The sequence below is a fragment of the Apodemus sylvaticus genome, chromosome 3 (assembly GCF_947179515.1).
Source record: "Apodemus sylvaticus chromosome 3, mApoSyl1.1, whole genome shotgun sequence".
Lineage (NCBI taxonomy): Eukaryota > Metazoa > Chordata > Mammalia > Rodentia > Muridae > Apodemus > Apodemus sylvaticus.
The window spans coordinates 155415993-155438433 of NC_067474.1; the positions used below are offsets into that span (position 1 = coordinate 155415993).

The 22441-nt window shown below is 55.1% G+C and overlaps 1 protein-coding gene and 1 long non-coding RNA gene across 2 annotated transcripts; one reads left to right on the forward strand and one right to left on the reverse strand.

Moving 5' to 3' along the window:
- Positions 1-4735: 4735 nt before the first annotated feature.
- Efhd2 (EF-hand domain family member D2) lies at positions 4736-21949 on the reverse strand. The gene is made up of 4 exons (XM_052177970.1): positions 21560-21949; positions 8995-9142; positions 7724-7858; positions 4736-6412 (listed from the first exon to the last, which is right to left on the reverse strand). The coding sequence occupies exons 1-4, from the start codon at positions 21865-21867 to the stop codon at positions 6281-6283; spliced, it is 723 nt and encodes a 240-aa protein (XP_052033930.1). The 5' UTR covers positions 21868-21949; the 3' UTR covers positions 4736-6280.
- Positions 13944-15055, forward strand: LOC127681584 (uncharacterized). The gene is made up of 3 exons (XR_007977137.1): positions 13944-14030; positions 14665-14834; positions 14966-15055. It is a non-coding gene; the product is annotated as an uncharacterized LOC127681584 (long non-coding RNA).
- Positions 21950-22441: the final 492 nt, after the last annotated feature.

Below are 22441 nucleotides of genomic sequence, written 5' to 3' on the forward strand. Positions count from 1 at the left end.
TGAGGCCGCAGGGGTCAAGGCTGAGCTAAGCCTGGGACAAACCTGTCCTGACAAGGCCTTTTCTTAACCTTGATAATTACTGTTTAATTTGGGTAGGCTGTGTGGCTGGCTAGAGGCATGGGGTTTCCAAGGTGGAATGAGTTCACTTAGCCTCCGTTTTCTGTCAGAGCATGTGGGACTGAACTCCAGGGTTTTACTTTATTATTTTTACAATGTCATGTGGAGAGCTCTTGGTGTCCCTTCAAGAACTTTGGCAAGAATGATTTACGTTGGGCTAGGACAAGGAAGTAGGCTCCAGATACATACAGCTGAGGAATGTGCTCTTCGCATCTTGATTGTCTTTTTGTTGTTTTTTGTTTTTCGAGACAGGGTTTCTCTGTGTAGCTCTGGCTGTCCTGGAACTCACTCTGTAGACCAGGCTGGCCTTGAAATCAGAAACCTGTCTGCCTCTGCCTCCTGAGTGCTGGGGCTAAAGGCATGCGCCACTACTGCCTGGCTCTTGATTGTCTTAAGTCCCTGAATATACAGTGACCGTAGGACCTTGGTTTACGCCTTGACAACTTTGCCCTTAACGTAGAACTGGCCGTGTTCTTTGTATGTACCTGGAATGGTATAAAAGCAGCTTGGGAAAAAAATCAACCCACGTCAGCATTTGCTGGGGTCAATACTATAATGTTATCTAATTGTCTTTTCTTTCTTTAATCCTCAATCCCTCCCCTGACTGAGCTGGCTTGGTCAGTGTAAAGATGATTTTAGCCAAGCAGTGGTGGTGCACGCCTTTAATCCCAGCACTTGGGAGGTAGAGGCTGGTGGATTTCTGAGTTCAAGGCCAGCCTGGTCTACAGAGTGAGTTCCAGGACAGCCAGGGCTACACAGAGAAACCCTGTCTTGAAAAACAAGCAAACAAGCAAACAAACAAGATGATTTTACACGTATGAGTGTTTGTCTGGATACACTACATGGAAGCCTGCTGCCCTGGGAGGAGATCAGATCTGGGATTAGAGTTATGGATGAACGTAAGTGGGTGTGTGGATGCTGGGGACCAAACCTGGGTCCTCTGTAAAAGCAGCAAATGCTTTCAACCACGGAGCCACCTCCCCAAGTCTACTTCCCGATGGCACTTCCATCCCTGGCTCTGGCACAGAGCGTGGCTAGACTGAGGAGGTCGTTGGCCTTGTCCACACTGTGATGTTAGGTGGTTGGCTTCCTGTGTAGTCGTGGTGATAAGGACTGCAAAGGCTGTCAGGGGCAGTTGCCCAGAGGTGGGTATCTGTGAGGGGTTGGGGTTGGGTTGGGAGTGTGGATTTCCTGAAACTGATGGTCAGGACTTGATGCTGTATTTACTTGCTTATAGATGTGTGGTTTAAGTGTGCAATGTGTGTGTGTGTGTGTGTATTACATGAATGAATGAATTACCCCAGGATTCAGTAAACACCTGCTATGTGTATGTCCTGATGTCCTGTGTTCAGGAGGGAGCTTTCTGTCAGCCAGGGTGATACATTCCCTGACTGGAGCTCTGTAGGAGATGAGATCTATTCTAGGTGGGAACTGGCTAGGATTCAGGCAATAAGGTTTCTTCCCTGCTGATCCCACGTTCAGAATAAACTGGAGGCACTGAGGGCGTCACAGCCCTCCACCCTGTCCCACCGTAGCCCTCATTTCCAGGGCCCACAGTGTGACTCTCGGGACCTGAGATCTCAGGGCCAGCAGCTGTGATGGAAAATACCCACAAAAGACGTGTGGGGGTGGTGGGATGTGACCAGATGATGCCCATGGCCTTCAGAGAAGCAATGCTAAGGTTTTGGAGGGGGAGGGACTGGAGCAAGAGCCTGAGAAAGGAACAGGTGTTAGTGACAGGGCACGGGGTTCTGGCGGCTTCGACAAGGCGAGGTGGCAGCCACGGCTTCCATTCACTGAAGCGGGGAGGCTGAAGAGCTGGTGAGGTTTTGCCTCAAATACGATGGGGAAGAATTGTGGCCTCGGAGTTTAGGGGTTCACTAAGAAGCCACAGATCTGTGAGGTGGAGTGGTTAGTTCAATGTGGGGGGCAGGGTTGACTGTGGTGGTGTGCACCTTTAATACCAGCACTAGGGAGACTGAGGCAGAGTTCGGGGCTAGCCTGGTCCACACAGAGATTTCCAGGCCAACCAGAACTACATGGTGAGATACTTTGTTTTTTGTTTTTTTTTATTTGGTAAAGAGGGGTCCAGGGGAGGTTTTTTTTTTAAATTTGTTCGGGCTAAAAAAACAACCCTTTAAAATGACACGTAGTTATTTATGTGGATGTGTGTGTGTGTGTGTGTGTGTGTGTGTGTGCACATACACACACATGCCGTGGTGTACATGTGGAGGACAGAGGACAGCTTAGTAGAGTTCCTTCTCTGCTTCCACCACGGGTCCATGCAGCAGGGGGGTGGGGGGGTGTCGTCTCACACCCCTGATCTTCCCATCTCTGTCTCCTCAGCCTTACAGACACGCGGTGCCACCAGGCCATGCTCTGGGGATGGTTTCTGGAGCGCTTTCTCTTGGGAACTGGGTCATTTGAAGCCACCTCATTTCTCCGCTGGCTTTCGGTGGGACTCTGAGTGGGTGGGGTCTTGGCAGGCTAAGGTTGAGGTCCCCAATGGCTGAGGCTCTGGCACCCGAAAGTCAGCCTGCTGGGCTTTGGATTCTGAGGGCTCTCCGCCCACGCACATCTCCTCGCCAGCGAGCGCCGGCGACACCTGTGTACCAGAAGAGGGCATCCGATCCCATCAATGGAAGCGGGTTCATTTGAATCTCCTTCCCCTTCCCGAGCCTGCCCGACTACCACCATGGTTCTCACGGCCCTTCCACGGGGATCAAGCGACCCTTTTACAAGGGTTGCATATCAGATATGCTGCATAGTAGATACTTACATTAGAATGCATAATGGTAAAAGAATTAGTTATGGAGTAGCGACGAAATAATTTTCTGGGTGGGGGTGGGGTCACCACAACGCGAGGAACTGCGTTAAAGTGTCGTGGCATTAAGAAGGCTATGAACCTGGGCTGGAGAGATGGCTCAGCGGTGAAGAACATGGACTGCTCTCTGAGAGGTCCTGAGTTCAAATCCCAGCAACCATATGGTGGCTCACAACCATACCCTCTTTTGGTGTGTCTGAAGTGTACTTACATATAATACAGTGTACTTACATATAATAAATAAACAAATCTTTTTTTGTTTGTTTGTTTTGTTGTTGTTGTTGTTTTTTGGATTTGGTTTTTTTTTTGAGACAGGGTTTCTCTGTGTAGCCCTGGCTGTCCTGGAACTCACTCTGTAGACCAGGCTGGCCTCGAACTCAGAGATCTGCCTGCCTCTGCCTCCCATGTGCTGGGATTACAGGCGTGCGCCACCACCGCCCGGCTTTTTTTTTTTTTTTTTTTTTTTTTTTTATTAAGGCAGAGAACCACTGGATGAGCCAGTTAGAGATTCCTTAGTGGATGAATATAGAGGGTCCTCGCTCACAGAAAATCACTACAAAAATCACAGCTGCTAAATACGCAGGCTTTGAAAATCGAATCCCCCAGACTGACTCCCAAACACTGTTTCTCAGTCAATAGAACTTGTTTGTGTGGAAAAGGCCACAAGGTGAGTTTTCTAGAGATGTACTCATTAGCAAAGGAGTTTCGATGTAGCCTAAAGCTTTGTTGTGGCAGAGGCCATGTGGAAATTCTGTCCCCCAAGTTTTACTGTGTTATTAAAAATATGCAAAAAGCAAATTCCTTGGCATCAGGCTGACCCGAGTTTCATTCCTAACCTCACCTGGATCGCGTTGCCGCTGGCTGTGTCAGTGTTTGCAGTGATCCCAGAGAAAAGGTACTGAAGGGAGAGAGGCCTGGAGTAAAACGTGGCTAGTGGTGGGTGGTAGAATGTCAGGTATTGGGCAGCACGTGGGGAGTGGTGTGCCCCAGGATATATGCCCCCCAAGAACACTGCCCTTCCCGGGCAGGATTGCACTGACCAAGCCCAGGGTGCCAAGGGCCATCTGATGTTGCAGTTCCACGAATGGCCGCACGGGGGCAGCAGCATCCAGACAAATCAGAAACTTCGCCCGCTTGGCTTAGGCTGTAACCACAAGTCTGGAAAAGACCTGGCGATGCCCAGTTCAGTCCAGCAGATGAAGACTGGGATGGCAGGGAGCCCACGCAGGCAGTTGTTGATCTCGCCATTGCAGCTGCTCCAGCACTCCGGGGACACTGAGGATGGTGGGTATCTGGGCGTGCCGGGGTTGGGGGTGGGGCTCACTGGTTCAGAACCTCTGTAGCCCTAACACCAGTCTTGTTAGAGTCTCCTTCCTCTGGCCTCGGGCCCAGGAAGGCCAGGATGACAGGTGTGTGCCACATCTGTTCTGGCCATCATTTTGACAATGTCTGTGAAATCTCAAGGCAGGTGGCTCGCACTGTGGGTAAGCCACCATGGGCAGAATCCCGCTGCCCCGGTCGGTCTGTGTGCCCGCAGACCTTCCAGCCTCCCTAGCCTTATCATTAAGAGGAATTAGAAACCGGTGCCCCTTCAGCGAGCTCCTTTAAGGATGAAATGAGTTTACTAGGGCAGTGCTTAGATCAGTAGTGTTTTACAGATGCTAAGGGACAGACCTCTCCAGCAGGAGTGCCCTCCCCCACCCTCCCTGAGGCTCCTGATGCGACCGCCCAGACCCTTATCCTGTCTGCCTTTGTCTCCAGTTAGTCATCAAAAACCACACACACATAGGAATATAGAATTTTATCTCATTTTAGTTAAAAAAAATAATCGTACCACTGAATGAAGGAGTAAGCTTTTTTTTTCTTTTTTTCTTTTGGGTGGGGTGGGGAGGTGCTGAGGGGGGGGAACCAAAAATAAAATGCGAACAGCCAAAAGTAAAAGGGAATTTATATTCATCTGTATAAACATATCCACTAAGGCAAACCAAAGCCAGGGCCACGGCTGCTGGGCTGGGCTGGGCTCCGAGTCCCTCGGATTCTCATAGGTTCTAAGACCGAAAAAATAAAACCTTTGCAAGTCTCACAGAGGGTGGGGGGGACTGTCGAGGCATTGTAGTAAAATAAAGAGTCATCGAGTTTCACAAGCAGTGACACACCGAACATTTGCATAACGGTGGCCCCGGTGGCCGTTCACTTAGACTGGGTGACGTCACAGTTTCACAACACAGCAATGGACACGCACATTACACACACACACACACACACACACACACACACACACACGTGAGCAAGCACATGGAGCTATGGGGGAACGGCACGGGTTTCACTATGGTCTGTCTGGAGATGGGCTTGGGGAGTCCCCCATGCGATCTACGGGGTGGGCACGGCAGGCTGGTGCCATCACTGGTAACAAACCCAAGGAAGAATAGTGTGAAAGGGGTGCCGGCCCCGCCTCCTACTGCCAGTGCACACAAACACGTCAGGCACTCCTTGGGGGAGTCAAGGGACTCAAGGCAGAGTCCTGAGGGCCACCCTGAAAAAGCCAACCCATAGGAACCTCACCCCTCTCTCCACAGCCCCTTGGGACTCTCAGCTTGCTGCGGGAGTGGGGTGTCAGAGGGTGACATTTCTGTCCCTCACCACAGAACCCTATCACTCATGCCCCCAAGGCGTGCCTGGCAGAGTATAGCCTGTGAGGTAGATTCACACAGTGGCCTTCACCCTGCCTAGCTGGGCCCCATTTAAATCAGTTTAGAGAGCTAGGGCCTGGATCTCCTTGCTAAAATAGGAGTCCCTGGATCTCCTTGCTAAAATAGGAGTCCTTGGATCTCCTCACTAAAATAGAAGTCCCTGGATCTCCTCACTAACATAGCAGTCCCTACACTTCCAGCAGAGATAGGGACCAATTTGACAGGAAGAGTCCCGGGATGGTCTCACTCTCTGCTGGATCATGGCAGAGCGGCCTAGAATTAAGGGTAGGTGGATGGGCGGAGAAAGTAGCTGGTACTGAAGGCAGGGGCATGAATGGGCTGGAGTTGGGCTAGAGCAGGCAGCAGGGTGGCCAGAGAACAAGACACGCAGGGACGGGAAGGCTAGAGAGGATGCTGGTGGCTGACATCACAGCCGCATGAGCCCGCGGGAGGGGGCAGGGCCTGGACCAACCACTGAGGAGACTCCTGAATGAGACCCGGCCACAGGTGGATTGCGTTTTTTTAGTAGTGGTCCAAGCGCAGAGACCAGGACGTGGGAGCTAGCCTCCCTCAGGTCTCCTGCACCCACCCGCGCCCCACCCCCACCGACCACACACGGGGCGGGGCCAGCTCTTGGCCTTGGCTCTGACTACTTGAAGGTAGACTGCAGTTCCTTGAAGGCCGCCTTTCGCTGTTTCACTTCCTCCGCCTGCTTCTTTCTTTCCTCTTGCTCAGCCTTGATCTCCTCCTCAAAGCGGCTGGACACGTTGATGGCCTGGACCTGGGCGTGAGGGGTAACAGGTCAGGGGTGTGGGCCCCGCATCGACCCGCGGAGTTGCCCTCCCAGGGATCCTTTCTGGCCCTGGCCCTTGTGAGCCACAGTCACCTCTCTGCCTCAGTCTCTCCATGTAGAACCTGGCACACAGAAACTGACCACAGGGCTTTCTGGGGGCGGAGGGGTTGGGTGGGGGAGGGGAGAGAGCCCAGCTGGCCTGGCCGAGTGCTTGCCTAGCACAGGGACATCCTGGTTTGGAGCTAATACACCTCAGAAAACCAGGGATGTGCTGAACACGTGTGATCCTAGCTCTGGGGAGACAGGGGCGGAAGGATCAGCAGTTCAAGGCCAGCCTGGGTTATGTGAGACCATTTTCTCTCTGAGAGAGTAAGAGATAGGAGACATAGTTCGGAGAGAATACACACACACTCACAGAAAGAAGGGCGGGAGAGGGGGAGGGAGAGGGAAGGGAGGGGGAGGAGGGAGGGGAAGGGGAGGGGAGGAGGAGGAGGGAGGAAGGAGGGGAGGAAGGGAAAGGTGAGGGGGAGGAGGGAGGAGAGGAGGAGGGGAAAGGGGAGGGGGAGGGAGGAGTGAAAAGGGGAGGGGGTGGAGGGAAAAGGGGAGGGGGAGGAGGGAGGAGAAGAGGAAGGGAAAGGAGAGAGGGAGGAGGAAAAAGGGGAGGAGGAGGGAGAGGAGGAGGGAAAAGGGGAGGGGGGAGGGAAAAAGGGAGGGGGAGGAAGGAGGAGAGGAGGAAGGGGAAGAGGGAAAAGGGAAAGGTAGAGGGAGAGGAGGAGGAGAGGAAAGGAGAGGGGTGGGGGAGGGGAGGAGGGGAAAGGGGAGAGGGAGAGGGAGAGGGAGGCAGACCCACAGAGACACAGAAAACGTTCACTGGCGGAAGCAGTGTGGGGTCTGCAGGCAGCTCTGACGCCCTGACATCCTGTCCTGGGTCAGGCATGGCGGCCCCGGTGAGCCCGACGTCTACCAAAACGAGAAGGGAGGAGAGCAGCCTTGGCGCACAAAGGTCTCAGCTTCGCGTGGAGAAACAAGGGAAGGGGAGTCCTCGATGGGCAGGACCCGGGAGCCGCGGGACCAAATGCGGGCGTCTCCTGCCTGTCCCCATCCCTGCCTGTGCTCACGGGGTGGGGCTGGGGGAGGCTGGACGTGCAGTGCAGGTGGTCGAGGGCCCGCGGCTTCCCCCAGGCTAGGGCTGCCAAGGTGGGGCCTCAGGGCCCTGCACACCCACCTTGCGAACTGCCATCTCCACCTCTCCTCTGCAGCCCTGACGGGGACAGGGAGGGACCGTGCCCGCCTCCTCACCTTGGCCTCGAAGAAGTTCTTGGCACCCTTAACGCCCTCGGTGGAGACATCGATCTCGGACAGGCGAGCCAGGACGTGCAAGCCACTGTCTTCCTGCAACTCCCCTGCCGCGGCCTTGCGGAAGATCAGAAGGAACTGCGGAGGGAGAGCACTGGGGTCAGCGAGGGGTGACGGGGTCAAAGTCCCCGGCCAGCCGCACGGAGCTTCAGCTCAGATCCCTCCAGCAAGGACCGGAAGTGAAGCTAGGCTGGGCTCTGGCCCCTATCTATCTCCGCGGTCTGTCCTGCCGGGACCCTGGGTTGAAGAGTCCCCACCCCTGCTTCAGCCTGCCTCTACTTGTCACCCCCTGCTCCTCGGCGCAGATCTGCACTGCGGTCACAATGCCCCAGAGGGACCGACTGACCGCGCTCCCATTCCGCAGTATGAAGATGGTTCGAGGACGGCACTGGAAGGATCCAGATGGATGATCTTTCCCCAAGCCGTCCTCAGGGAGCACTCTGACTTTTTTCTTTGGCCTCTTGTCACCCCCAAACACACAACCCGAGAAGCCCCTGCCACCACCTCTCTTCCCTACCTTCCCTGACTCATGCCAGATCTCTAAGGGACAGGATTGTCTAGGGCGTCTGCCTCCCTGTATCTGAGACTCCATGCTGTTTAGGGCCTAGAACCACACCTATGTGGCTTTCTTCAGACACAGCAGAAGAGGGCACTAGATTTCCACTACAGATGGCTGTGAGCCACCATGTGGTTGCTGGGATTTGAACTCAGGACTTCCAGAAGAGCAGCCAGTGCTCTTCACCGCTGAGCCATCTCTCCAGCCCGAACCATGGCTATTTTGCTTTGAGCCTCGGTCCGTCTGGCCATTCCCTAAACAGGCTGGTCCACAGCTTCTGCCTCAGAGAATGTGAAGCTCCCTAACGCCATGCCCAGTCCCCTCTGCAGAACCTCCGCCTTCCTTTCCTCTAAGCCAAGCACTGTGTCATGAAGCCTGTTTCAGACGCTGCCCCTTCTAATCTCCAGGCCCTCAGAGCACAGGGCGTTTCCCACCACTCAGGTGACTGCACAGGAATCCTTCAAAATAGCTGATCGTGATGGCTGACCCTCCCTTGCTCGGGAGGCTGAGGCAGGAGGACACCGGCCAAGAATGCCTTGCGAGCCTCACATAGCTCTGTTATTCACAGCTGGCTGGCTAGTGACCATTGCCAGTCAATAATAAAGGCCACCGGGCGCTGAGGTGTGGCGTGCTGGGAGTGGCGTGGGATTGGACTCACCTCCCGGAAGCTGAGCTTGCTGTCAAAGTCCTCATCCACCTCCTGGATCATGCTTTTCAGGCCCAGGTGCGTCTGCGGGGCCCCCAGTTTCTCCATCATGAGTTTCAGCTCCATCAGGTCGATGAAGCCATCCCTGCCGGCGTCATACCTGTGGACGCAGAGAGGCGCTTAAGGCCGTCCTGACCTACCTTGTGTCTGACTATGTGGAGAGGCCACAAGCCTGGGGGAGACAGGAAGCGGTCACTGTCTTCCCATCAGAGCCGGAAGGGACCTTACCACGCGGTCTGGCGGCATCCTGTAGTTTAAACAAGGCTAATTCTCACACAAACCCAAGGCGTGGGGGAAGGAAACCACAGCCTCCCGTACTGAATGTGCATGAACGAGCAGATGTTCTCACATCATGCCTGTGCATCCCGCTCTGGGCACTGGGGAGCGGGGTGGGGCGTGGGGGCGGGGTCTCAGCCTCATGGGCGGGGCCTCAGTCTTCTGTCAACCTGATCTGTGGCTCCAGTTAGGTGGTAGAGGGCTTGTGGGCTAGGGCTGCCCTTGGAGTGTGGGATGTACAACCCCTCTTGGCTGTAGCAGCCAAATGTCTCCCAAACACTGCTAATTGGTGTGTGGTGGGGGTGTGCGCACGCACGCGTGCACGCACACAAAATCATTCCCAGTGGCTAGAGGATAGCATAGATGTGGAAGACGGTCTCAATAATTTTACTGGGCAGCCCCGGTTGTCCTACAAGTCACTAAGTAGCCCAGGTTAGCCTTGCACTCACAGCGATCCTCCTTCCTGTCTCCACATGTTGGGACGGGCGGTGCACATCTTTACGCTCCACTATTTATTTTTTTGCGGTGTGCGCTCGGCTCCAACAGAGCCACATCCCTTCACAGGAGGCAGCCCGCGCCCTTTACTCCGGGACCTTAGTTCCTGCTCCAGCTTTATGCCACATTCTAGGAGAGAGAGTAAAAAAGCACCTACTAGGTGCTCAGACTGTTGAGTGAGTGACTCGGGAATGAATTCTGGGCCGAGGGTCTCAGCAGCCTCTTTGGAGCATTGTGGGAGGGACACAGAGGCGGCGCCCTGGTCCCAGGAGGGCGGTGGATCTGGGTGTGTTCAGGGAACACGCTGTTCCGGGAGTTTGCAGGGAGTGGGGGCGGGGTGCTGGGCAGCCTGGCATAAAACCTGCTGATAAGCAGGCCTCCGTTTCGGCCCTTTCCTTTTTTCTTTGGCCATCAACAGCCTGGCAGAGACAGGGATGGCTGAGAACAGGGTCTAAGTGTCCCTTTCCTGGGCCACCACACTCCTTGTGCTGTGAGCGGCCTGAGGTGGCCTCCAACCCATTTCCTAGCTGGTAAGGTGTTGTCTGCACCACCGAGTCTGCTCTGATTGTCTCGTGCGACAGGAGCCTGGGGAAAGTGGCCTCAGGGAGACATGCAGGCTTTTCTGCCTGAGGACACGCAAGGGCTCAACTACAGAGACTGGGTGCCCTTCCCGTTTCTCACTTTGGATTCTCCTTTGCTCCTCTCCAGTTACATACAGCCACACCTGACGTAGGTATCTAACAGCCCTCAGAATTGAAACCGGTCTTTGGACCTGAGCAGGTTTTATTACTCTTTATCGTGCTTAATAACCAGAGGCTCAGAGAGGCTAATTGACCTATCCAAGGTCACACAGCAGTGAGGAAAGAACAGGGCTACTATCCCAGGACTGTCAGGCTGATGAACTTATAAATCTAGGCATCTGTGCCCTGCCTCCTTCTGGGTCCTGTGGCCACCTGCAGATTAGTGTCTGCCAGCAGTGCTAGAGAGAGCATTTGTGCGAGGGGTATAAATCATTGATGTATGAGCAAATCAGGCCTTGGAGGAAATCAAGCACAGAAGACAGCATTTGGGACCAGGAGTTCCCTACAGGGTGGGGACAGGCAGGCTAGCGGCCCCGAGGACAGAGGGGCTGGTGGGGTGGGGTAAGTGAGAGAGGATGTGGCGGATGACAGTCAGCAGGCAGGCAGGGGCCGTCAAGGCCCAGCCACCATCTGCAGCAGGAAGGGCCCTGAGGCGACTGGGCACTCTCCTGTGGCGGCAGTGATGTCTACGGGAGGTAGAGGGCTGGCCACCTGCTGCACTCCATGGGTAACAGGGGGTTGTTTTTCCCAAGGCAAAAACACAAGGATGCCTCTTTTGTGTCCCTTAGGACCACAAAGTCCCTTACTCTCTGAACGTGGACCCCAGTGAAGCTCAGAGATGGCATGCCACAGTCCTCCTGTCAGACTGCCTGGTCAGACTGCCTGGTCAGACTGCCTGGGCTCCCCCTTAGCACGATGCGGAATGTGTGACCTTTAAGGGGTGTCTGGGAACATCTGGACACATTGTGGGAGTCATGGGCGTCACCGAACAGACATCAGGGAACTGCTGACAGTGGTCAGTACAGCCCCCCGTAAGGAGAATGGTCTGGTCTCAGTCTCTTTTTTGAGGTTATGCTAAAATATCCTGATTTAAAAAAAAAAAAGTCAGGTTGGAGAGAAAGGGGACTTTTAGTTCCCAATTCTAAGTTATAGCCACGATGTCTGGGGAAGTTCAGGCAGGAGCTTGAAGCAACTGGTGACATCATAGCAGCCAACGGCAGAGCGAATGAACCGAGATCTTTCTTGCTGTGCCTGCTATCGCCCATCTTGTCCTAGTTAGCTCTAATTGTCAACCTGATACAGTCCAGAGTCATCTGAGAAGGGAATCTCAACTGAGCGTTTGCCCAGATCAGATCGGCCTGCAGGTCTATCTGTGTGGGATTACCTTGATGGTTAATCAAGGAGGTAAGAGGGTCCAGCCCACTGTGGGCGGGACCATTCCCTGGGTTGTCTAGGGAAGTTAGCTGAGCATGAAGCCAAAACAGCGAGCAGGATTCCTCCAAAGTTTCTGCTTCAAGTTCCTATGAGTTCCTGTTCTGACTCCTCCAAACAACGGTCTATGACATCGAAATCTAAGCCAAATTAATCCTTTTCTCCGTGGCTTGCTTCTGGTTCAAGTGCTTTAATCACAGTACAGGAAGGAAACCAGAATAATACTTTTATATAATTAAAATCCCACCCCCAGGGAATGGTACTGCCCACTCTTAGGCTGGACCCTCCCACAGCAATTAGCATAACCCAGCCCCCTACAGACACGCCCACAAGCCAACCGGATCCAGACAATCCCTCACTGAGATTCCATTGGGCCCTCCCATATCAATTAGCATAATCCAGCCCCTACAGACACGCCCACAGGCCAACCAGATCCAGACAATTCCTCACTGAGATTCCATTTCCAGGGATTCTAGATGGTGTCAAATTGACGATGCGCCTAACCATCCCAAGTCCTAAATATCACTGGAGCGTGGCTGAGAAACGCGGATGTCATGGTGCCTCTTGGTTATGGGGAAACCTGCTGCTCATTGCCAAACCCAGGGCAGAGTCCACACAGCCAGCAGCTAGCTCTGCCTGGAGGCTATCACCACTCTGGTGAGATTTAGTTATCTTGCCAAACAACCACTTCGTGCCAGGCACTTTATAAGCGCGGGCAATCATGGTGGGTCAGGGTTGGGGAGGACCACAGAAGAGGGTAGAAGTCTGGGACCCCAGCTTGGGAGCCACATGTCCCCTGTTTTTCTGTGTCCCCAGCTGGACCTACATTCAAGGGTCTATGCTTCTTTTAAAACCAGAACAACTATCTCAGACTTAACAAAGCACACGGCCTGCCCAAACTTGGATGTCACGACGTTGGGTTGTGGATTCCCTGCTTTCTGGCAGCTTCAGGCTGGGCCAGGCCTCGCCTCAAACCGCAGCCTATATCAATCAAAGGTCAATCAATTACCAGGGCTGGGCTCCAACCCAGGCCGACTCCAGTCCCCAGGGGACGATGTAGGGGCTGGCTACAGGTCCAAAAAATATTGATCACCAAGCCAGGTGGCACAGAGCCAAAAGACACCTGGTGCAGGGTGGGAGGTGGCACCGGAGGGGTGACCATTCCCCCAAAGCCCTAAAGATGCACATCGGTGAAGAATCCCAGGGCTAACCTTGTCTCCAAACCCCAACTCCGCCTCTGCTGGTTGGGTGGCCCTGCTGGTCACCTGACGCCATGAGCCTCACTTTCACTATTTCTACCACACAGATTAAAGAACTCACTCTGAAAGTGAGGCAAAGATTGCGAGATGATTCAAGTTGATTCTCAGCGCAGGGCCACACACACAGTAGGTGCTTAATACCTTAAAACCGGCCATGGTCCTCGAGATCCTGCACCGGATGCTACACTGAGCATTCCACATCTTTACTATGAAAATGGCACTGACGTTGGGTTATGAGGACCAGGCTTGAGTCTCAGCACCCAGGCCAGCCAGCTCACGAGCACTTGTAACTCCAGCGCCACAGGACCTGACGCCCTCTTCTGGCCTCCCCCGGTACTGCACCATATAACACACATACATATAGAGTCATACACAATATAGAGTCATACACATATAGACACATACATAGAACACTAAATTATAAAAGAAAACATTAAAAACCGAAAACAAAACAACCCTTCTCCCAACCCCCCATGCTGGAGCTGGGTGTGATAATGCTTGTCAATAATCTCAGTACTTGGAAGATTGAGGCAGGAGGATTTTAGTGAGTTTGAGGTCAGCTAGGTTTACATAAGGGGGTTCAAGTCCAGTTAGGTCTGTCTAACAAACAAACAAACAAACAAACAAACAAACCCATGCTGGCTTCTCCAAGGGTTCTAGGCCCGATAGTCTGGAACTGGGAGGGACTTATGGTGGCGGAACCTGAGGGGTGGGGTGTCAGTCTGGCTAGATGACCAAGGGGCCCTCCCCAGCATTCCCCTCCTCTGAACCATACTTATCCCCTTCTAGGCCCGACTTAAAGACCCAGCACCTTAGGGGGTCTGGCTACGACTGGAGCCTTAGGATGCATAGCTCCTGCTTTCCCTGCCCTCCTCCCTGTCAGGAGGTAACAGTGGGACCTGTCCCAGTAGGCAAAGAGCTGTGGAGATGATGGTGTTCTCACGAGGTGAGGCTGGGGGGTGGGGAGGCCCTCTTTCTGCTGCCCTTCTTTCTGAGCTGGGATTGAGGCTCTGGGAGACTCAGAGAGACCAGGGAAGGAAAAGTTGTCACTCAGGGTTCTTCCACCTAGCCTGGCCCCCCATGGGGGACAATGGGGACCAGAGTGGGGAATGATAAAGCTCAGGGTCACACAGCAGGTGGGATTCTCCCAGCTGGACCCTTCCCATCTCTCTGGCTCCCTCTTCCTCCTCGTGGGCCACAGGGGTTGGGCCTGACGCCCCCTCCACTCGGAGCTCTTGGGCCTGCTGGTTCAGGAAAGCCAATGTCACCAAGCACTGTCAACAAAACTCCCAGGCTTTGGAGGCCGGCTGCTGCAGGCCTGGCACCCGGCCCGCATTCCTTCCAGCCTCCCTCCAGCACCACAGTTCACACCAGGGGAGGGCTCAGCAGCTGCCGCCCAGGACGTGACAAAAAATCCCTCCCGTCACCCTCCCCACAGCTGCCACCCAGGCTGACCCTGTCTTTAGGTCCAAATCTGAGCCTATAAAGCTGCTCTTCCCCTAGCTCCGTCTGTCCATCCGTCTGTCCCCTCCCTCGCTTCTGATAACCCGGGAGTCACAAGGGTGGCATTCTCCTTACAGACATCCGTTTTCAACAGACCAGGAGACCGAGGCAGAAAGCAAGCCCTCTGGCCAAGGTCAACAAGGGTGCAGGTGGAGTCCAACTGTGTGTGATAAAAACCAAACCATCTCCTGCTGCCTCCAGACGCTGGGCTGGAGAGTGCCTTGGAGAGGGCTCACGGGTCCCTGAGGTAGGCCGTGGTCACTCCCCCAGCCCCATCTCTGCAGGGCTGGCTAAAAGGAAGCCATTAGCACAGCTGTTGCCCCAGCAAAGGGAAGGGGTACAGGGCACTAACTACATTCTATCCCTTCTCGTGTCCAGCTTAGGCCTGTGCTGCTGGTACCAAATGGCCACAGGAGGATAGACCGCTGAGGGGGCCCTGGGCTCAGGGCCACCCTGCCCCCAGTTTCCATGCTCCCTCCCTTATTACCACGAATATCTATTTTCTGGATTATTAAGGAGTAAATGTAATCGTGAATAGAAAATGGTTGTCACACAGTAGGTGCTTCAAACTTATTATGATCATTAAGCAGCTAGCTGTATCTTGGGGTCTCCCCCATCCTGCATGGGGGGGGGGGGTCTCAGTGACTTCCTGAGCCCGCGTCTCTATAGCCTAAGAAATGGAAGGGTATTTTTGAGGGGAGGTGACTTCTAACTCTGCTAGCTGTTCTGGCCAGCCCGGGCCTGCTTGCCTGTCTTCATGGGACATGCAGGTGGGTCCCAGTAATGACAGCTCAGCGGGGGACAGCCTGGCATGGTCCACTCCCACTGCCCGACTCGGGGAAAACCCAGGCACTCATCACTTCTCCAGAATCTGACCTTGATCACCTGTCCTAAGTCAGGGGTTTAGGGACTGAGCAGTGTGTGGTGCTCACGGGGGTCCCCTCCCCATTTTCCAGAGGGTCCAATTAGAGCCTGTGAGCTGAGAGCTTCTTCCTTGAGGGGTTGCTAAGACTCAGGGTTTTCTTAACCTCAAGACTGACACCACCCACGAGCGGAGCCAAGGTGCCAATGTGGGAGTGGCTTGCCGTCGCTCTGTTTCCCGCCCACCCTTAGTAATCACGTACGATACCGACTATGGATATAACCCACTCTTGACTCCATTCATAGTATTCCTGAAGAGCTCACGCAGACAAAGTCACCTGCCTACAGTCAGCAGCAAGGGAAATGGAAGTCGACAGACAGGCCTAGTACTTTCAGTGGTACTGGGGATTAACCCCAGGGCCTCATGCATGCCGAGGTCTCATGGAGTTGCCCAGGCTGGTCTCGAACCCACTTTACAGCACAGGCTGGCCTTAAGTTTTTCTGTCCTCCTGCCTCAGCGACCTGAGCAGCTGGGATGTCAGGCCAGCGCCACCAGACTTGGGAAACATTAGCGACAAGAGGGTGGGGAGTACTTGCGGAGATTTTTTTTTTCCTGCTGGCTCCAGGTTACAAGTGATAGGAGACCAGTAGACCCCAAGAGGGAGGAATCAGGGTGGGGAGACAGACCCCCTGATGAAGTGATTGCCTCCGCTTCTCACTACCTCTGGACCTTAATTTTCTGAGACTCAGTCTCCCTACCTGTGACGTGGCCCGTGGGAATCTAGCAGGATGTTTAGAAAGTATCAGGAGGGGGGCCAGCAGGGCTAGAAAGATGGCTCAGTGGTTAAGAGCACTCGGGACTCTTGCAGAGGACCTGGGTTCAATTCCCAGCACCCACATGGAAGCTTCTATTGCTTATAACTCCAGTTTGAGGAATCCAACACCTTCCAAAGGCAAAATGCCCATATAACAATGATGATGATGATGATGATTAGTAAGAGGAAAAGAAGAAGTTTCCTAAGAAGAGAGTCGTCAGGGTCCAGGGTACCCAGCAGGTTGACAGTGGCCGCATTCATCCACCAAAGGTTGAGTGGAGAAAGGCCTTCCTGTCAGCACAGTCAGCCACAGGCAGCTAGCCCTGCCAGCTAGCCACACCTGCCTGGCCCTGCAGCCTCCTCTGTCCTTGCAAAGCTGAAGTCCTGCTTTGCCAGAAGGCTGCTGGGCAGCCAGAAGGAACTCAGCGACTGCAGGCTGTAGGGCTGTCCTTGCAAAAGAGGCTGCAAAGTGACTAACTCCTCAGCCGAGCCGCCCTTGCGGAACGGGCCTCTAACCTGCCTCTGGAAATCCCGATGATCTTTGGGCTGGGACTCTTCTGGCTGAAGCCAGGCCTGGACCCCCAAAGGCCCTCTGGGAAGGCTGGGGAGGAGGGAAAGAGGGAACAGGGAAGGTGTAAACACCCCTCCCCCAGAACCAGAAAGTCCCCAGAGGGGGGAGGCGAGGTGACTCAGATATAGAGGGGAAGTGGGTGGAAAAGAGAAGAGGCCCATTGTTGGGAATCCTCCCTCCCTGGGGTGTGAGGCACCTCAGCCCCCACGGAGCTTGGCTCTGGCTTCTACAAACCAGAATCAGACCTCCGCCTCCTCTCCCGTTAGCCACCTAGATCTAATCATGCAAGTAGCCCTCACGACCTTGGCCAAGTAACTCACCTCTTTGAGCATTGAGGACTAAACTTGACCCCTAAGTAATAGAGGTGAGTTCACCCTGGGCTCTCTAATAAGGACAGGGCAGGGGACACCTTAAATTCGACACCACCCACAGGCTGCTGTGGGAACCCATGGCTGGAGTCTTTCCTAACAGTAGAAATACAGAAGCCTTCCATTACTTGCTCTGTGGACCCCACCAAAGACCTCCCCAAAACTCTGTGGATTCTTCGAGGCCTACAGCTGGATTTGATAGCGGCTAGGTGGCAGGCAGCATCCTTGTCTTCTAAGACCGTCCCTGACCTTAACGCACCCCGGGCCAAACCTGGGACGGTTCTGTTTTCCCTTGTGCGATGGTCAGGTAGGTCCTAGGGTCCCAGGAAACACTGAGGCTCAGAAGCCCCAGATCCTGCTCAGAGACCCAGCTGGGTGACAAGGGCCTGTGTCCCAGTTTAGTGTCGCTCCAAGGGCCGCTGTTAGCTCTTCCCTTTTCTTCTACCACCTGCCTGCCACGTTATTAAGTGATAATGAATTCATCTCTCTATTTTTGTTATTTATCAAAGCAATATGGAGCTGTCAATCAGAGCGTAAGATGTCGGGCTGACTCGCTGTCATTCTGGCCCAAAGCAAAGGGCTGTTGCCAGCCTAACAGCCTGGCAGCTCTGTTGGGGGGAAGGGGAGGTAGCCAGGGGCTCGTTCTGAGCTGCCTCAGGATCAGAGCTGATGGCTGCCACCAGGGACAGGGCATATGCTGAACTTGGGACAGGGATGACAGCAACTTAGTAAGTACTGATTCTGTGCCAAGTACTAGGTCACGCACTTGACAGCACCATCAGGTGAGGAAAGAGACCCAGAAAGGGTTAAGGAATGTCCACTTGCAGCCAGGGCCACGGCCCTGTGGGGTTGCAGACTCAACCAGGAAGGGAAGAGACAGGAGGCCGGGCGACCCCAGGATGAGAAGCCAGAAGGAAAGGGAACCTTGCCTGCCTGATGTAAGGGGTCATGAGATGAAGCGGGTGGGGAGGAGGCTGGGCTCAGGGGCAGGGCCAGTGTGGGGCCAGACAGGACAAGGAACGAGGGCACCTTCCTCAGATTCCACAGCTCATTCACAATTCCGTGGCTGCCTGCCTTCCAGGCAGGTGTCAGCTTACAGAACCTTCCAGAGTTCCTTCTCCCTGGGCTGGCATCAGCTCAGCAGTGGTAGCCATCCCCGAAATCTCACGGATCTGTCCCATGCCTTTCTGTCTTGGAAACTTCTAGAAAACCACTCTGGATGAATGGGCAGAGAGAGGGGGAGAGGCTGGGTGTGTGAGTGAGAGAGAGGGGAGGGATACAGTCTGAGGCTCTGGGCGGAGGGGGTGGCGTGAGAGGGTGAGGTACGGGCTCTAAGATGCAGGGCCTCTATGCCTGACAGCAGGTGGAACTCAGTACGTGTCATCTCTAGGTCCCACCTTGGAAAAAAACCCAAACAAACCCATGATCCCAAGCAGGTCCCTTCTGGGTCTCAGCTTTCCTGCCTGTAAAATGGGGAGAAGGCTGGAGTCAGCAGGCAGTGTGGGTAGGTGGTAGAGCCTGTTTTCCCTCGATCACTGTCCTCAGACGGTATCTGTGCATCCACACTGAATGAATGGTGCAGAAGAGTGTTCAGTAGTTCTGAAGAGAACCAGTGCTCAAGACCCCTTAGGAACAAGGCCAGGACATAGGTGTCTTTGAGGATCATCACACACAGCCTGTTCCTCTTGCACAGGGGTAGACTGACGTCCAGGGACGACAAGCGGCGGGAAGCCTGGCCGGCTGTGGCTGCCATGGACGGGCCAGCTCCACTCCCTCCTGCACTCTGCTCTCCACAGAGCCCTGGCTGAGATCCTAGGACCTGCTGGGCCCCAGGAGGCAGCAGCCACATGCACAGTGGAAGCAGATCGTGTATTTTGTGCTCTGAGAAGCCGTCTGGGGCTGTTCCCAGCCGGGACGCGGCTGGGCTGGGCTCAAGCGGGCACAGTGAGGCCTTGTTTCCCTGAATACAACATCAGCAGCTTTGTGCCCCAGCCAGGGACCCTGGCAAGTGGCACTTCCTTCTCTTGAGGTCCAGCTTTCTGGCCCCTTCCTGCCCTGTCACCCCTCCCAGCAACCCAGCACACAGCACTAGTGCCAAGAGGCAGCTCTGGGGAGGCCGGCACCCTCTCGGCTCCACAAAAGCACCTCTCAATTAAACTGCACCCCCAAAATAGCCTCCAGACCATTCTCTCCACGGGTTCCCCACAAATCAAAGTGGTCTCTCTCGAGCTTGCTCTTTGGGGGTATCTGGGTTCCCTAAAACAGTGCCATGATTTGGGAGATAATACTGCCAAAGGATAAGAGAAGGAGGAAGTATAAAATGGGCTGGTGGTGGATGCAGGGGGGAAGGTCGGTCACAAGCACACACACACACACACACACACACACACACGCCAGAGAAAGAGGTGTCGGGATGTGTTTCAAGACATGACACAGGTATCTGTGAGAGACTATTCTGAAGGGAAGGCCACAGTTTTTGAAGCTACGGGTCTGAATTCGAATCCCGAGCCTGTCATTTTGTAGCTGTAAAGTCCTGGGTCACGGGACTGCTGGGAGGCCTGTATGGGCTGCACTGCCTCAGCCCTATCGCGGCAGAGATCTATGACACATAAGTACCCTCTGGAAAGTTCCACAGGACGGCTCTACCTGGATGTCACAGTTGCCCTAAGGTTCAAAAGCAAGGAGTATGAATTCCTGCTGTCCCAGCCTGGTCCGTCAGTGGAGACTGAAGCCAGAGGGTATCCTCTCCCCTGGGGACCTCCATGTAGAACTTTGGGGGTGCATTACAGTGGCAGCAGGAAGCTTCTAGTCACCCACAGCTGGGAACTACAGTCCTCTGTCCCTAAGAGGACTGGGCTGCGGGTGTGGAAGGATGTGGGTTGTGGGAAAACCCTCTCTGGACCCTGGATGGAGGGAACGCCCCCTTCCCGGCCTTCCTGATTGATGTCTGGGCACCGACAGCTGGGTGTGGGGGGTGGGTGGGGTGGGCTCTCAATCCTTTACCTGCCTGCTGTCTTCTGCTTTGGAACTCCCTGCATACTCCACCCAAAAGTCAGCTTCAGTGCTTTGGTCCCCTCTGGGATCCACTCTAGCCTGATACCTGGAGGACCAGTTCCTTTCCAGGAACCATAGGTGGTTGGCTAGGAAAGTAGGGATAACTGAACTGTCCTATGGAGGAGGACGTGCACCTTCTCTGCCCCCATGGGTACTTTTCCCCCAGTAACACCCCCCATGCCCGTCGGCTCCATAGTGCTTGATTTTTGTGGGGTGTGGAATGGCTGAGCCCACAGGTCTATGGGACATCTTAATCTGGTAAGGGTACAGTTTGGAATCATAGGAAGTAGAGGGGTAGGGGTGGGAAACCCTAGGCAGGGCACAGAGCAAAGGCTGCCCTCTCTGCCTCTCTCTGAGAGTCTGGGCAACAACACCAAGGCCTGTATGGGAAGGGAGGGACTGCTGCTGGACAAGGCTGCCTTCTGATAAAGCACAGGCGAGTCGCCACTGCACAGCGAGGACTGAAGGGGTTTGGGGGCCGGGGGCCGGGAGGTAGACTCACAGTGTATAGAGAGGTCGCGGCTAAGCCCCAGAGAACTCTGCCCTGCTGATTGGGGAGTTACATGTTTGTAGATTGGGGGACGGGGACAGAGGAGCCCTTCCCTAGCAAGACCACACAGTGTTAAGGAAAAGGGGCCCTGGCCAGCAGGGTGGGCGGGGATGGAAAGGGCTGAAGAGTTTTTACCCACAGTAAGTAAACATAGAATAACTGAGGTGTGTGTGTGTGTGTGTGTGTTTGGGGAGAGGGTCGTCCCAACCTGGAACTAGAGAGACCAGAGCTAAGCAGAGGAAATTAAAGGATCCTGGTAAAAGGCGTACGTCTGGCATGGGTGACGGGAATGTCCCCTTAAGAGGTAATAGGGTGCCTTATCGCGGTGGCGGTGGGGGAGTCCAGTAGTTGGGACGGGAGCGGAAGGGCAGCCACCGGCCCTTTCTCGGGTGTGTGTGTGAGTGTAGGGTGGTAGGTGCAGTAACATTAACAGTCGGTACCCTGTGTGGTGGTAGTGGAAACTCGCTAGGGACCTGCGATTATCTGGAAGGAACCTCGGGGAGCCGCGTGGGGTATTCCGAGGGCAGCATCGCCAGGAGGAGGGGTCACAAGCCAGGACTACGAAAGGGGGTTCCTCCGATCCACTTGCGTGCTGGGGTGGTGGGTCTGGAAGCCTCGTGACTCTCTGGAAGGGGCAGCAGAGTTCCCCACCCTGCTGAATCGGGGTCCTGGGGGAGCCTAGCTGGAGATACTGGAGGTTCGGGCCTGAGGCCGGCTCTAGGGTTGTGGGGAACCGGGTGCAGGGGCACTTACTGTTTGAACATCTTCTCCATATCTTTGATCTGCTTCCTGGAGAACTCTTTGAACTCGGTGTAGGGGTTGAAGACGCGGCGGCTGGGCGACTGCGGCTCGCCGATGCCCTGGTTGAGGTCCGCCCGCCGCAGCAGCTTGGCGCTCAGCTCGTCGTCCGCGCTGCCCAACGCTTGGGCAGTCTCGTCGGGAGCCTCGGCCGCCGCCGCCGCTGCCGCCCCGTTGAGCCCCGGCTGCTCCGTCGCCTCGCCGCCTTCGCCCTCCATCTGCAGCCTCCGGCTCAGCTTGCTGGCCAGCTCGTCCGTGGCCATGGTGGCCCGCGCACCGCTTGCCTCGGTCGGGCCCCTGCTCTGCGCCGCGCTCCCGGCCGCGCTCTTCCTCTTCCTGACACTCCCCGCCGCCAGGCGCCGCCCTGAAGGTGGGACTTAGGGGACCGCCCGCCCCCGGGCTGGCTCCCGCCGCTTGTGCCGCGTGCCCGGTGCCTCTCACTCCCCGGGGAGGAGGGGGGCATCAAGTGCATTCTGCTCCCCAGCTCTTCATCATTGTCCCCCTCCCGCCCCCCAGTGTAAAATCACCAACATCTCTCTAACGACCTCTGGGGGACCGCTGAGTCCCGGGAGCCCTCTGGACGGAATCTGGGGAGGGGGTGTCCCAACCCTAGGGGAGGGAAGAGGGTCCGCTCGCCTGAGATGGCTGGTGTGTGTTCAGGGACTGGAGAGGGGCGCGGCTCCCAACCCCTTCTCCGGAGAGGGGTTTGTGTCTCTGACACCCTGTCGGTTGCCATGGAGACCACGGGTAGTGAACCTCTGGGCGTTCTTGATAAGGTTGCAGGAGTCTGAAGAAGGTTGGACCCTATAGCACCAGAGTCCAGTTGAGATTGTCTCC